This window comes from Cucurbita moschata, unplaced genomic scaffold (genome assembly GCF_002738365.1).
Source record: "Cucurbita moschata cultivar Rifu unplaced genomic scaffold, Cmos_1.0 Cmo_Scf00018, whole genome shotgun sequence".
NCBI lineage: Eukaryota > Viridiplantae > Streptophyta > Magnoliopsida > Cucurbitales > Cucurbitaceae > Cucurbita > Cucurbita moschata.
The window spans coordinates 2,531,329-2,543,797 of NW_019268534.1; the positions used below are offsets into that span (position 1 = coordinate 2,531,329).

General features: G+C 33.9%; 1 protein-coding gene and 1 pseudogene across 3 annotated transcripts; both read left to right on the forward strand.

Moving 5' to 3' along the window:
• The first annotated feature begins 137 nt into the window (after positions 1 to 137).
• On the forward strand, positions 138 to 2,476 carry LOC111456322 (annotated as a pseudogene).
• A 917-nt stretch (positions 2,477 to 3,393) lies between these two features.
• LOC111456601 (SURP and G-patch domain-containing protein 1-like protein) lies at positions 3,394 to 8,164 on the forward strand. Of its 3 annotated transcripts, none has more exons than XM_023098550.1 (9): positions 3,394 to 3,651; positions 4,453 to 4,890; positions 5,761 to 5,887; positions 6,047 to 6,150; positions 6,486 to 6,653; positions 6,853 to 6,987; positions 7,096 to 7,284; positions 7,574 to 7,752; positions 7,849 to 8,164. In XM_023098550.1, exons 2-9 carry the CDS (start codon positions 4,479 to 4,481, stop codon positions 7,873 to 7,875), a joined length of 1,341 nt encoding a protein of 446 aa, XP_022954318.1. In that variant the 5' UTR covers positions 3,394 to 3,651; positions 4,453 to 4,478; the 3' UTR covers positions 7,876 to 8,164. The 3 variants fall into 3 exon arrangements, with proteins under 3 accessions (XP_022954318.1, XP_022954317.1, XP_022954320.1); XM_023098549.1 differs by having other exon boundaries at positions 4,457 to 4,890; XM_023098552.1 differs by having other exon boundaries at positions 3,397 to 3,500; positions 4,457 to 4,890.
• The last annotated feature ends 4,305 nt before the right edge of the window (positions 8,165 to 12,469 follow it).

The following is a 12,469-nucleotide window of genomic DNA, read 5'->3' on the forward strand; positions in this document are numbered from 1 at the left end:
AACATTCTAGAATTCTAGAATAGGGCATGTGTTTCAAACTGTGAGAATACGTAATTAGTTAATGTAGAGAATCAATACATCATCGGCATCCGATAAAACCCCGGCTTCCCCGCCAAGCTTCTTGAACGAAATTAACGATGTCCGCCATGAAAGTCGGCCATAGAACTGCGAGGTTTTTCGTCGGCCACTATACGTATTCTCCTATTGACTTCAGTTTTCTTTGATTAAAGAGCATTCTACATGAGGTATGTCTCTAATTCCTCTGCCCTCTGTTTATCAGCTGAAGTTTGCCGCATTTTCGAATTATTTTCCGTGCATTTTTTATCTGCCTGATTACTGTTCAATCGAGCGAATGCAGAAAGAATACTTCCGCAATCTGTTACTATTCGGCCATGAACTTTCAATCGTATTCCTAAATTTCAACCTGCGAGCCGTTCTATATGAATTTCTGCTTATCAACTTTTATGATTCCGAACTCTAGCATGGGATTCTCACCTTGTTCTTTCAAATCGTCCAGCAGTGGAATCGCTAACTTGTACTTCACCTTTTTCTGTTTGGATTGTACAATTTTTTTAGTGTTTATCTCCATTAGAATGTTGAACTTGCTGCGACTTGTATGCTTGCTAGTATGTAGTTTATGTTGCAAGCTCTGTGGTAAACGTGTTTTTGACAAACAGACCAATTTGATTTTCCGCTACAAATAGCTAAAAGCAGGATTTGATCTATAATTGCGAAACCTAGTTCAATCCCGCCATTAGAATAAGCAAAATCTCGGAGGCATAATGTATGGTATTTGTAGAGATTCATCAATTTTTTGTGGAACTTTTACCTTTGTTGACATAGTTATGTATGGTATTTGTAGAGATTCATCAATTTTTTGTGGAACTTTTACCTTTGTTGACATAGTTATGTATTTCCTCTTGCAATGCGGTTTTAGTCCAAGTTTCTTTGTTCCTGTTATTGTTTTCTTCAATAGTTGAAACTTAACTGGATGTTCTTTCTCCTTCGTTTATCTGGTTTTAGATATGGAGGCTGACCAAGATCACTCTCTCAATCTTGGAGGGTCCTTTGTTGAAGGATTTATTGCGATCCGAACTACTGGATGAACAATTCAAAGTTGAGGAGGTATCACAGCATCTTAATCTGAAATGGAGAGAAATTGATGAGGGAATTGAATTGCAGCAGAAATTACTTGAAATGGTTTGTTCAAAAACCTCTCTGATAATGAGTAATCAAATTCATTGCGCACCCAATTGACTAGCCTTGAGTGATAGTTTGATGAGCTCCAAAAGAAGCTTAATGAGAAGACAGATGAAAAGTTGCAAGAGAACTTGTTCGAAAAATTGAATTACAAGCTTCAGAAATTATGAACATTGAACAGATACGAATAGTGATCAGTAAAAGGAGAATCATAAGCTTGTAGTCAAGATGTCCTTCAGATGGAGCTTTTGAAGAAGGCTGAAGTTATTGAAGAAGGCTGAAGTTATTGAAGAAGGAAGGAAACTGCAAACAAATTTTGCTTCAGCAAATTAATTCAGCTGGCTCAGAAATATCAAAGAACAAAGTGCATCTCGAGGAATTTCTGAAAGAGAAAAAACAACTTTTAGCCGAGTTGAATTTCTCTCTGGAGAATATTAATGAGCTTAAGTCGAATCCTTGGATAAAGAACGAGGAAATGGAAGGCAATGAATATGCCTGTGCGAGTTATTGCGTGAGATCCCACGTCGGTTGGAGAGTAGAACGCTCTCCTTAGTAGATGCGTTATTAAAACCGTGAGGTTGACGACGGTATATAACAGGCCAAAGCAGATAATATCTGCTAACGGTGGTATTGGGCCGTTTCAAATAGTATCAAAGTCAGACATCGGGCGGTGTGCCAGCAAGGACGCTAGGCTCCAAAGGGGGTGGATTGTGAGATCCCTCATCGGTGGGAAAGTGGAACGAAAATTCATTACAAGGGTATGAAACCTCTATCTAATAGACTCGTTTTTATATCCTTGAGGCTGACGAAGATATGTAATAGACTAAAGTGGACAATATGTACTAGCGATGGATTTGAGTTGTTACATACCGGCTGAGAGAAGGCAAGAAGAGGCGTCATTGATGCATACAAAAGGCTGAAATCACAATATAACTATCTTCGCGATGTTATGCAGCTAAAAAACAGGATAAAATGGAAGTGATTCAAGGGCTTATAATCAAGATCTTGCATCCTCACCAGGGATATACAAGGACTCGTCGTCAAGCGCAGGCGGGGCGTGACGCACATGACGATTTTCTTCAAGAACATCATAGAGAATTTAAACAAGGCTATGAAGGAAAGAGTTCATAATCTTGCTCTTCTTGAAGTGGTTGTAAAAGATATCAATATGGATGTCTCACACAACGAGACCCAGAGATTTGAATGCTTTTTAATCCACCACACAATCAGCAGCTGCCAGTTTCAGTGGCTAGCAATAGAGGCGTGGAGCCTTTGAGAACGAATGCAAGCAATGCATTAAGTTTTATGATGCTGTTCTTCAAAATGATGGTATCCATCTTTATAATTGGTATTTACTCGTTTCTCTGAGGTCGAATGGTCGAAGGCATATAATTGGTATTTACTCGTTTCTCTGAGGTCGAATGGTCGGAGGCACAAACCTGAGTACTCTAATAATAAAAAGGTTAAATTGTCATAAATGACAGCACAACCATCTAAATTTTTGTTGAAGCAATCACCCTACAATCGAACCCCGTTCTAAATTGATTACCACCAAATTTGGAAACCTGTTCTAAATTGAGTCACCCTACCATCGAACCTATCAAGGCTTGATTGAATGACTCGTGTGCAATTCTACCATACGAATTGCTTGAAACTTAGAAATTGCAAATATGATACTCGTATTTCTAAGGTAAACACGTCTCAATTTGAGATATGAATTACATCCATCCACGAATCTGAATTTTAGCTAATGTGGTACTTACAGACAAAAGAAATTTGTAGACCGCATTTATTCCCGATCTCCTCTAATCTCCACAAAAAAAAAAAGTCAAAATAGTTTTCTTCTTCACCTCTTCAAATATTTTGATCAAATCTGCATATTTCACTCACAAAAATATTAGAAGGATCATCACTTGAACAATGAGATTGGTTTCAGTGATACGCTGAAATTATATTTTCTTTTTCAAAAGAATGATCGAAGAAGATTTTTGTTGTTAAAAGAACACCGTGTTAATTAAATAGAAAATTTAAAATTTAAAAATTAGGATTACCGAAAAGAGCAAATATTAAAAAGTTTGGAGTATTTAACAAAAAAAAAAAAAGAAAAAAACAAAAGGTGCAACTTACCAATAATCTAACAGGCCACGTACTTTTTATTTTTGGTGTTATTTAATCGAATTTCTTTCGGACATTTGATACGGAACTGAAAATTTTTCTTTTTATATTTTATGAACGGCGAGCGAAAGGCCATCTCTTCTACTTCACTTTTGTGCGCGAAACACAAATTGCTGAGCCTGAAGGTCAGTTAATGATTTATTACAATTCGATTGTTCCTCTAATTCATCTTGCGATCGTTAATCGGCGTTAGCGGAATCCAGTCGGCGTCGAGTTTTGCAGTCGAAGCCGAAGATTTCCATTCTCAGATTTCAAGATTGTTCACGGAGCGTCTGGGTCGGTTAATTATTTATTTTGATTTGTTGAATAATATTAGTTACTCGCTGTCGGTCGTTTTGGATTCTGTATTTTCGTTTGTTTTCGCTTTTGATTGTGATTGTTCTTCGTAGGCTTTTAGGTTCTGGAGTTAGGGTTTCTTCGGTATGGTTTCTCTTTAATTACGCGGATGTTTATGTTTTGTTTTTCCACGCACGCAACATTTTGTATGGGCTCTCGTGATTCTTACCTGCACCAACAGAAATACGGAAACACTGGAGTGTTTATTTGTTAATCGTCGTCTGTTGCCTGGTTGTTGTTGTTAACTTCATTTAATATTCGCCGTTTTGATTTGGTTGGTTTACTGTCATGAGTTTTTTTTATTGGTGTTTGATTAGAGAAAGGCCCCCATGTTTAAGCAGAGAGTGGTATGAGATTTTGTGGATGATTGTTAATATCAATTCGTCCGTGCAGGAATGTTGTTTCTTTTCTTTCTATAAAGTGGCACTGTCTTGGTGTCTTTCTGGTATGTCAATGGAAGGTGCTGATAAATTTAGGATCTGCTGAACTGTGTTTATATTTTTTTTCTTCTTTACATAGAGATGTGGGATTAAACAATGTTGTGTTTAATTAGTGAAGAAGGCCGGGGGCTGTTTGAAGGGAGAAGGTTTCATTTATCCTTTGGGATTTTTTTTTTTTTTCCTGGATGATTTGAGTATTGATTTTATTGTTTCAAAGATTGTCTACTAACTTTGGTTCTCTCCTTTTACATCATCGTTTAGAATGTTTTGTTGCTTGTTTTTCTAATATGATTCATTCTAAGCAGCTCGAGTACTCAGTTCCTCTCGATGGACAAAGGAATGCCCCCTACCCTTTTTGTCAACGATGGTTCATTTATGGAAAGGTTTAAACAACTTCAACAGAAAAATGGCGATAAGGATAAGGATAAGGATAAAGGTGCTACCTCTGAGGAGCCAAAACCAATCAAGATTATAGCAGGGACTTCTATTCCACACAGTACAAGTAGTAAAACTGGTATACAGTTTAAAGGTGGTGAGATTCGTAAGATTGCTCCAAGTGGAAAACTTGCTTTCAGCTTGAAGCAGAAGTCTAAGCTTGTGGCGCCTTCTGTTAAGTTAGGAGCAGATGAGGATGAAGATGAATCTGATGTGGTAGATGCATCTGATCATCTACCAGAGAAGCGTCAAAAGTTAGGTGCACAAGATGGTACTGAGCAGTCAGTAGTTCAATCTGGTGATGGTAATTACTACTTTATACTGATACTCCTTTCTTGTTATGATCAATGGCAAGTACTTGTCAGACTTTGTAAACCAATAAACCTCTTCTGTTTAAGGGGTTTTTGGTTGCTGTGGTGAACTGGTTACATAATTTCAGCCGTTCTGTTGTATGCATGTTCAATACATCATGATTCAAATTCTTTCATCCTAGAGTATGGCTAGAATAACTCTGTTGGCTTGTTTTATATATTTTATTGACAAGTTGACTCAATTTATTCTCTTGAATAACTGTTATCTATTGGTGTTGGAAAATTATTTGGGATAGGAAGGTGAGTAAGTAATTTATATGTATATTTTTAATTCGCTAAGGCTGACAGACCTCGATTGATTTCCGTTGAAAAGAGCTATGTTGTAGTATGTTCTTTTTCCTGCCTGTACTTGGCCTTTGTATTTCCAATTTTAAATTGGTCTATTGAAGATTTCTTCCTGATTTCATCTTCACACTTTAATCTTTTTACCAACATTTTTTGCACAAAGAGTGCGCCTTGTTCTTGAATCTACAGACAACCATTATTGTTCAATCAGGGGGTTTGGGCAATGTAGAATTACCATGTAGGCTGTAATCCATTTTACTTCAATTAACTGCATTGGCTTTTGTACGGACCGTGAGTTTAGATCTCATCTAAAACTTGGACTGCTTCAGATGTAGAGTACAAAGCACTCTTGAAAATTTCTTGTCTCATGAATGCAGTGTATACCTTTAATACCTTTCAACATTGGTGGAAGAGATGTTCAATGAAAGAATTGGAATATGTAGCAGCCTGCTGCAAGAGTAATTTGCATTCACTTGTTCATGCTCTTGGTTTTAATCAGTTTTATAAGTGATATGCAGCACCACCTTCACCAAGTGATCCTACAGTGAAGAAAGTTGCCGACAAGCTAGCAAGTTTTGTGGCTAAACATGGAAGGCAATTTGAGCATGTAACTCGCCATAAAAATCCTGGAGATACTCCTTTCAAGTAAGTTCTTGTCGTGGTTCGGAATGTTTCCATGAATTGTTCTTTCTTAACATTTTCCTTTCTGCTACTGTTTTCTCGTATCTATGGCTTCATTTGTTACTTGATGCTTTGCTTCTCAAAAATGTTTTTTTTTAAACAAAATGTTTATTATATTTGCAGATTTCTGTTTGATGAGAGTTCTGCAGATTTCAAATACTATGAATATCAACTAGCTCAAGAAGAAAAAGCTCTTTCGCAGATCGTCGAATCTAAAACATCCAATGGTAGCCCTCTCTCTTGTTTCTCATATTATAACCTTTGAAAACCAGAATTGGTGTTATTATGAAAATTGTGTTACATTTGGGTATTAGTTTTTGTTGTGTACTTGTGAACTTTAGGTGTCAAGTTGGGGAACTTTTTGGGATTAGAAGAAAATAAATGTATTCTGAAATAAGACTTATCTTTTTCTTTTTTTTCTTTTTTTTTTTTGTGATTTTTTTCCTTTGAAATATGAGGTCCTTTTTCTTATGAAAGATATTAGTCTATAGGGGCAGGCTGCCCCCATTTTTATGGGACTTCGAATTGTTTTTCACGTTCATTTTTCTCTTTCTATTTGTAGATGGTGGGAGCATTCAAACTTCTAAGTCAAGGGTTGGTTCCCAGAAATCTCTCCAGCAGTCTTCCTCATCAAATTATCAATCCCCTGCCTCTGCTCTATATGAATCGTCTGAGGATTCAAGAACTTCTGTGGGTTCATCTAATACTACTGCATGGTCTGAAAGGACAGGTAACTGTTTGACATCTTGACTTCCTTTTGTCTTGTAATGTTCAAATTAAGGTGCTGTCCCTAAAATTCAACTGAGAGTAGGGAAAAATGGGCATCTTATGTCCGAAATTGTTGGAGAAATTTAGCCGAAAGCTATTGAGTGCTCACTATGTTCAATGAGTTAACAATTGCACTTGTCATATTGTCTTCACATTATAAGGTGAATCTAGGCCACCATCAAGTGGAGATCCAATTGCAATGATGGAATTCTACATGAAGAAAGCTGCCCGCGAAGAGAGGATGAGACAACCTAAACAGTCAAAAGATGAAATGCCACCTCCCGCATCTCTTCAAGGTATTAATACCTGCTGGGGTATACCTGCTTGACCATTATTTATGTAGCTTTTAGCATTATTGGTGTAATTGCTTGAATTTCCTTTTCTATGTTGGGGGTGCTGTGCAGCTTCAGCTTCTTCAGGGAAAAGGGGGCATCACATGGGTGACTTCATTCCCCAAGAGGAGCTTGAAAAGTTCTTAGCTACGTGCAATGATGCATCCGTCCGGAAATTTTCTAGGGAAGCCGCTGATAAGGCTAAAATTCAGGCTGATAATGTGGGGCACAGACTCCTATCTAAAATGGGATGGAAAGAAGGTCCTCTCTCTCTCTCTCCCCCCTCCAACCCATCTTTTTTGCTCACACACCACAGGACACATTGCACATACCCCCAGGGCACAACCATTGGACTTGACAATGCCTGTCTCTAGTCAATTCTTAATTAGATCTATCTCAAGTGCATTTTCCTGAAGCTTTTGCTAAGTCATTGGACTTCTTTTCCTGGAGCTTTTTATATTGAACCAAAAGTTTAGATTAACGATTCCAGTTCCTATGAAAATGCATTTGACAACGGAGGAACCTTCTAATACTTGCAAGCGAATCGCAGGGGAGGGTCTGGGAAGCTCTAAGAGTGGTATTGCAGATCCTATACTGGCAGGCGATGTAAAAACAAATAACTTGGGAGTTGGAGCACACCAACCTGGCGAGGTGGTTCCAGAAGATGATATATACGAGCAGTACAAGAAGCGCATGATGCTTGGTTATCGTTACAGACCAAATCCACTGGTATTTATTCACGACACACCCATTTTAGTTTGAAGTCGCTTACTTCAATGCCTATGTTAATCAAGTGCATGTTTTTTTTTTATTTGGTTTTGGTAGAATAACCCCCGGAAAGCATACTATTGAATGATGATGGTTCTGCTAAGGCGTGATCGTTCCGGGCTACGTTTGAAAATTGTGAGAAAAACCAAACTAGGTTGTTGGAACTGAAATTATCTTGTCGATCTATTGTGGCATAATTAATGTCTTAACTCAATAAATAGATAAATAGACGTAGTTCTTTTTGTCAATTGTTTCATTTTTATTTTTTTTTTCTTCATGCGGCGTGGTGGTTGGGGTCATGGTTTGTTAAACCCTCATGTGCTTAATGGGTATTGTTATTGTGTTAAATATACATAGTTTGAAGCCTTAATCACTTCTTTTTGTTTCTCTTAGTTCCATTGTGTTGCTTAGATGGGAATTGGGAATGGGCCTGGCCGGCCCATCTTTAGGTTGATCAAGTGTATAGGACAAAGTATGGCATCATAGATGATCTGAATAGTCAACTTCTTCAGAAAATGATAGAATTAAAGAAGAAAGATTGTTAAAGAAGTGAATAAGAATGGGAAGCTCCCACACCCGACGCCTCCGGAAGAGGGGGCATCATAATGTGGTGTCCTTGTTTCCCGCCACTGATACCAGAAGTTGTTATCTTTGTTTAGAATCTCAATTATTTGATGTGTCCCTTTATAGGCATACATAGCTTTAAGAACCCAGTTGGTTGAAGAAGATGAGGATGATGCTCTCTATGTATGCTGTAGAAGCTTGAAGAACCCAATTTTGAAACAAAAAGAATAAAATAAGAATAATGAAAGGAAGATGATAAGGCCACGTTTGGCAGTGCTTACCGACTTTTTGGTGGGATTTCGTGCCTGATCTTAGTTGTAATTAGTTTTGTCTTTTCGTGCCGCAGCAAAGGGTATTGGTTCCTTTTTAAAAATACCATCTTCTCCAAATCTGTGGTCCAGATTCCTCTTTTATCCCTTTCTTTTTTCATTCCATTATTAAATGTCTTTTTCCATCCTTTTCCTTATCATTTTTTATACCATTTATTTTAGTCTCTTAAATTTTTTAAAATACAAAAAAAAAAAAAAAAAAATCATTATTATATTATTTTATTATCTAATATTCATCTTATTAACACCGCCAACCTCAACCCACTCAACTCTACAAGCACATCTTGGGAATTTGAGTAAACATTTACCCGACTCTTTCCACAAATAAGAATAAATTCACTAGACCTCTCTTTTTATGAGTTCATTAAGAAGAAACTTATAAAATTCAAAATCTTGAACCTCTATAGACAAAATTTATAATATATCAAATTATCAAATTATTTTTCTTGTATCTATTTAATTTCTAAATTTCGATGTAATATTAGAAAATGGTTAAATATCATTAAATAAGAATCTAGTTACCAAAAAACTAGGAACTAAGAGCTTCTCCCTTATCATATCACATTTAAATTATGTAGCTATTATATATTTTTTTAAGAAAAGTTATAGACTTGGATAGGCATAGTCAAGCAATTTCAGTTAAAATAATCTTCCTTTTTATCTTGTAAGTATATTTGTTTAATATCACCACCACCTTCTCTTTCTTATAATATTACATTACACATTGGTGAGACACATTATTTAGATCTACATCTCATTTTATATGCATATAGACTAACTATATCAAATATTATTATAATTATTTACTTCTAAAACAAACTCAAGTTGTCACGTTAGGGTTAAAAAATTTAGATATTTTTATAATGACCGACTCGAAAACAAGGTTCTAACCCAACTTTTTTAAATGTTAAAAATATTTAACGTTTGTAATCAATGTAATACGATGTGATTTGTAAATATTTAATGCCGAAATTTTAGTTATTAATGTAATATGTATGGTAGATAAATATGTTTTTTTTTAAATAATAATAAAATAAATATACAATCCGACAACCCAACTTAACTCAACTTCTCAGGTTCGGTGGTAAACTTTATTCGAGTTTGATCGACCAATTCACCTGTAGCTAAATTCTTCTTCAATTTCTCTCTTTCTCACGGGAGCAATAATTTTTAGGAATGGAAAAAATATATATTAAAAATTTTCATTAATTTAACTTATTATTATTATAAAAAAATAAAAAATAAAAAAACAAAACAAACAAACAAATAGCTTCAAATTGTCATTTGGGACGACAACAAGAATGGGGTGACGTAAGTTTCTCAGTCACCAATTTCAAACTTTTCAGCTTGTATCCCATTGTACGGACAATGATAAGATGACGTCATTCAAGTATTTTAATTATTGTTTTTTTTAATAAATAAAATCATTTTAATTACTTTTAAGTTAATTTCTTTTTTGTTATTGCTAAATTCTATTTGACTTTGACTTCAATTTACTTTGATTTAGCTCCTCTACCTAGTTGATATAAATTTATTCATTAATTACTATAAGCTTATTGGTAATTAAATATTAATAAAATAAAATACCACCTAATTACAACACAGAAATTATAATTAAAAAATAATAAAAAAAAGATTAAAATTTCATTGTATTAGAGTAGTGAATCGGACAAAATATTTATATACTAGGAAGATGAAAAAAAAATATATAAAGTAAATGAATTACAAATATTTAAAGAAAAAAATATATTATTTTATGGAAAAAGGGGTAAAAAAAAAACGTGATAATTTTGTAAATATTAATAAGATTAATCTGACCATACACAAATTATAGTTTAATAAATGGTAATTAAATTTAGAAAATTTCCAATTTTGTCGGCTAAACTGCTCTAGCTGACTTTTTTAAAAATCTATTTTAATGTATTTATTTATTTATGCAATAAAAAAATAAAAAAATAATATTTCTTCTTCCCTTGGTTGAAATTCGAAACCTTGAAACCGCTTTTAGAATGGCGGTATTGTTGACTTTAGTTGTCAAAGTCTTTTTAAGAACACGAGGTTTACCAAATTTATTTATTTTAATTATTTAATTGTATTTAAAATCCATAAGTAAGTAAATATTGTTTGTCGTATTCCATTAAATATTTAATTGAATATATTGAAATTTTAGATTATTTAAAAAATAAAAAATCAGTAAATTTTTATATGAAAATATTTATTTTAAATAATTTATCAAATTTAATTAAATCACAAAAATATATTAAAAAAAAAATCGAATTAAGCACAATAATTAAAAAATAAATAATAATATATGGTTTAGGCACGAAAATTACATTTTTATCCCCCATTCATCTTAACAAAGAGAATAAAATTAAAGTTTATTATTATTATTACTATTTTACTTTCAATTTTATAGATTAAACAAAAATTAAGACCATAATTAATCAAGTTTATGAAAACCTTAATCAATTAATGTTTTATACAAATTATTTTGTAGACTTTTATATATACATCATTTTCTCAAATAATTTATTAAATATTTACCGGTAAAGAAAAAAAAATATAGTTTAATTTAAAAATTAATGCAATGAATAAAAATGTCATGTGGGTACTATGTAAAATTTTTAATTCACATTCATACGTGTTGTAAATGAGAGGCAGTTCGTGGTTGACTATTTCAAAACACGAGCACCAACTTGAGTTGTTCCTAATAAATTTAGTTGACTTTTTTTTTATCAAAGTCCACTCCTAGTTGTGTAGTGAGTATACCAACCAGCAATATAGCATTAGTTTTATTAATCGGTAAATAAAAATTAATTAAGAAAACTCCAACTTTTTTTGTTTCATTATATGTTTGTTGTGAATACTCTAGTTTAGTGACTCGGTAACAACCGTAATATTTAGAGCTTAAATTAATATTCAATACGTTAAAATATGGTATGCAACGTTGTTAGAAACATATATATTAAGATAATAGAAGGTCGTTAATTTTTTCTCCTATTTATTATTATTTTTTTTTTTGCAAATCACAAGTTAGTATGATATTGTCCACTTTGAGCGTAGACACTAAATTAGTCAACGTGGGACTTTCATCCAACATTTGGTCTCGAACGAGGTATAAAATTTGATAAATTTGTCAAAATGAATACAACTGAACTAATAGAAAAAATACTCAAACTTTCACCGACAGGCTCGGTGGAAGATGCGAAGAAAGAAATAGTAATAATATTAATAATAATAAAAGGAAATAATTGATATTATTGTAGTATTGATTCTAAATTAGGTAATCTTGAAGAATTGAGAAGGTTTGACTTTTATAGATTCTAACTCGGAGGCTGACTCGGGTGAGTTATGGGTCGAGTCAGCTATTTTGGATCCATATAGAAAGCATCAATATATCGTTAGGCATTTAAGATGGCTTCATTTTCAAACTTTATGAGAAAGTAAAGACTTTTGATACACAAAATGTCTTGTAGAAGCCAAGTCGGCTATGATTATTTATGACTCAAAATATCTCTCCCCAACCTTATCTTCCTTTTTTTGTCTTTTACTACGGTCTTCGATCAAAAAATTTATTTTAATGTCTACGTAACAACCATATAACATGTCAAGTTACGTAGGATCTCATATCGGTTGGAGAGATAACATAAGGTTGTGAAAATTTCTTCATAGTAAACATGTTTTAAAATTGGAGGCTGACGGCGATACGTAGCGGGTCGAAATGAACAATATCTACTAGTGGTAGGCTTGGGCTGTTACAAATGGTATCAGAGCCAAACATTGGA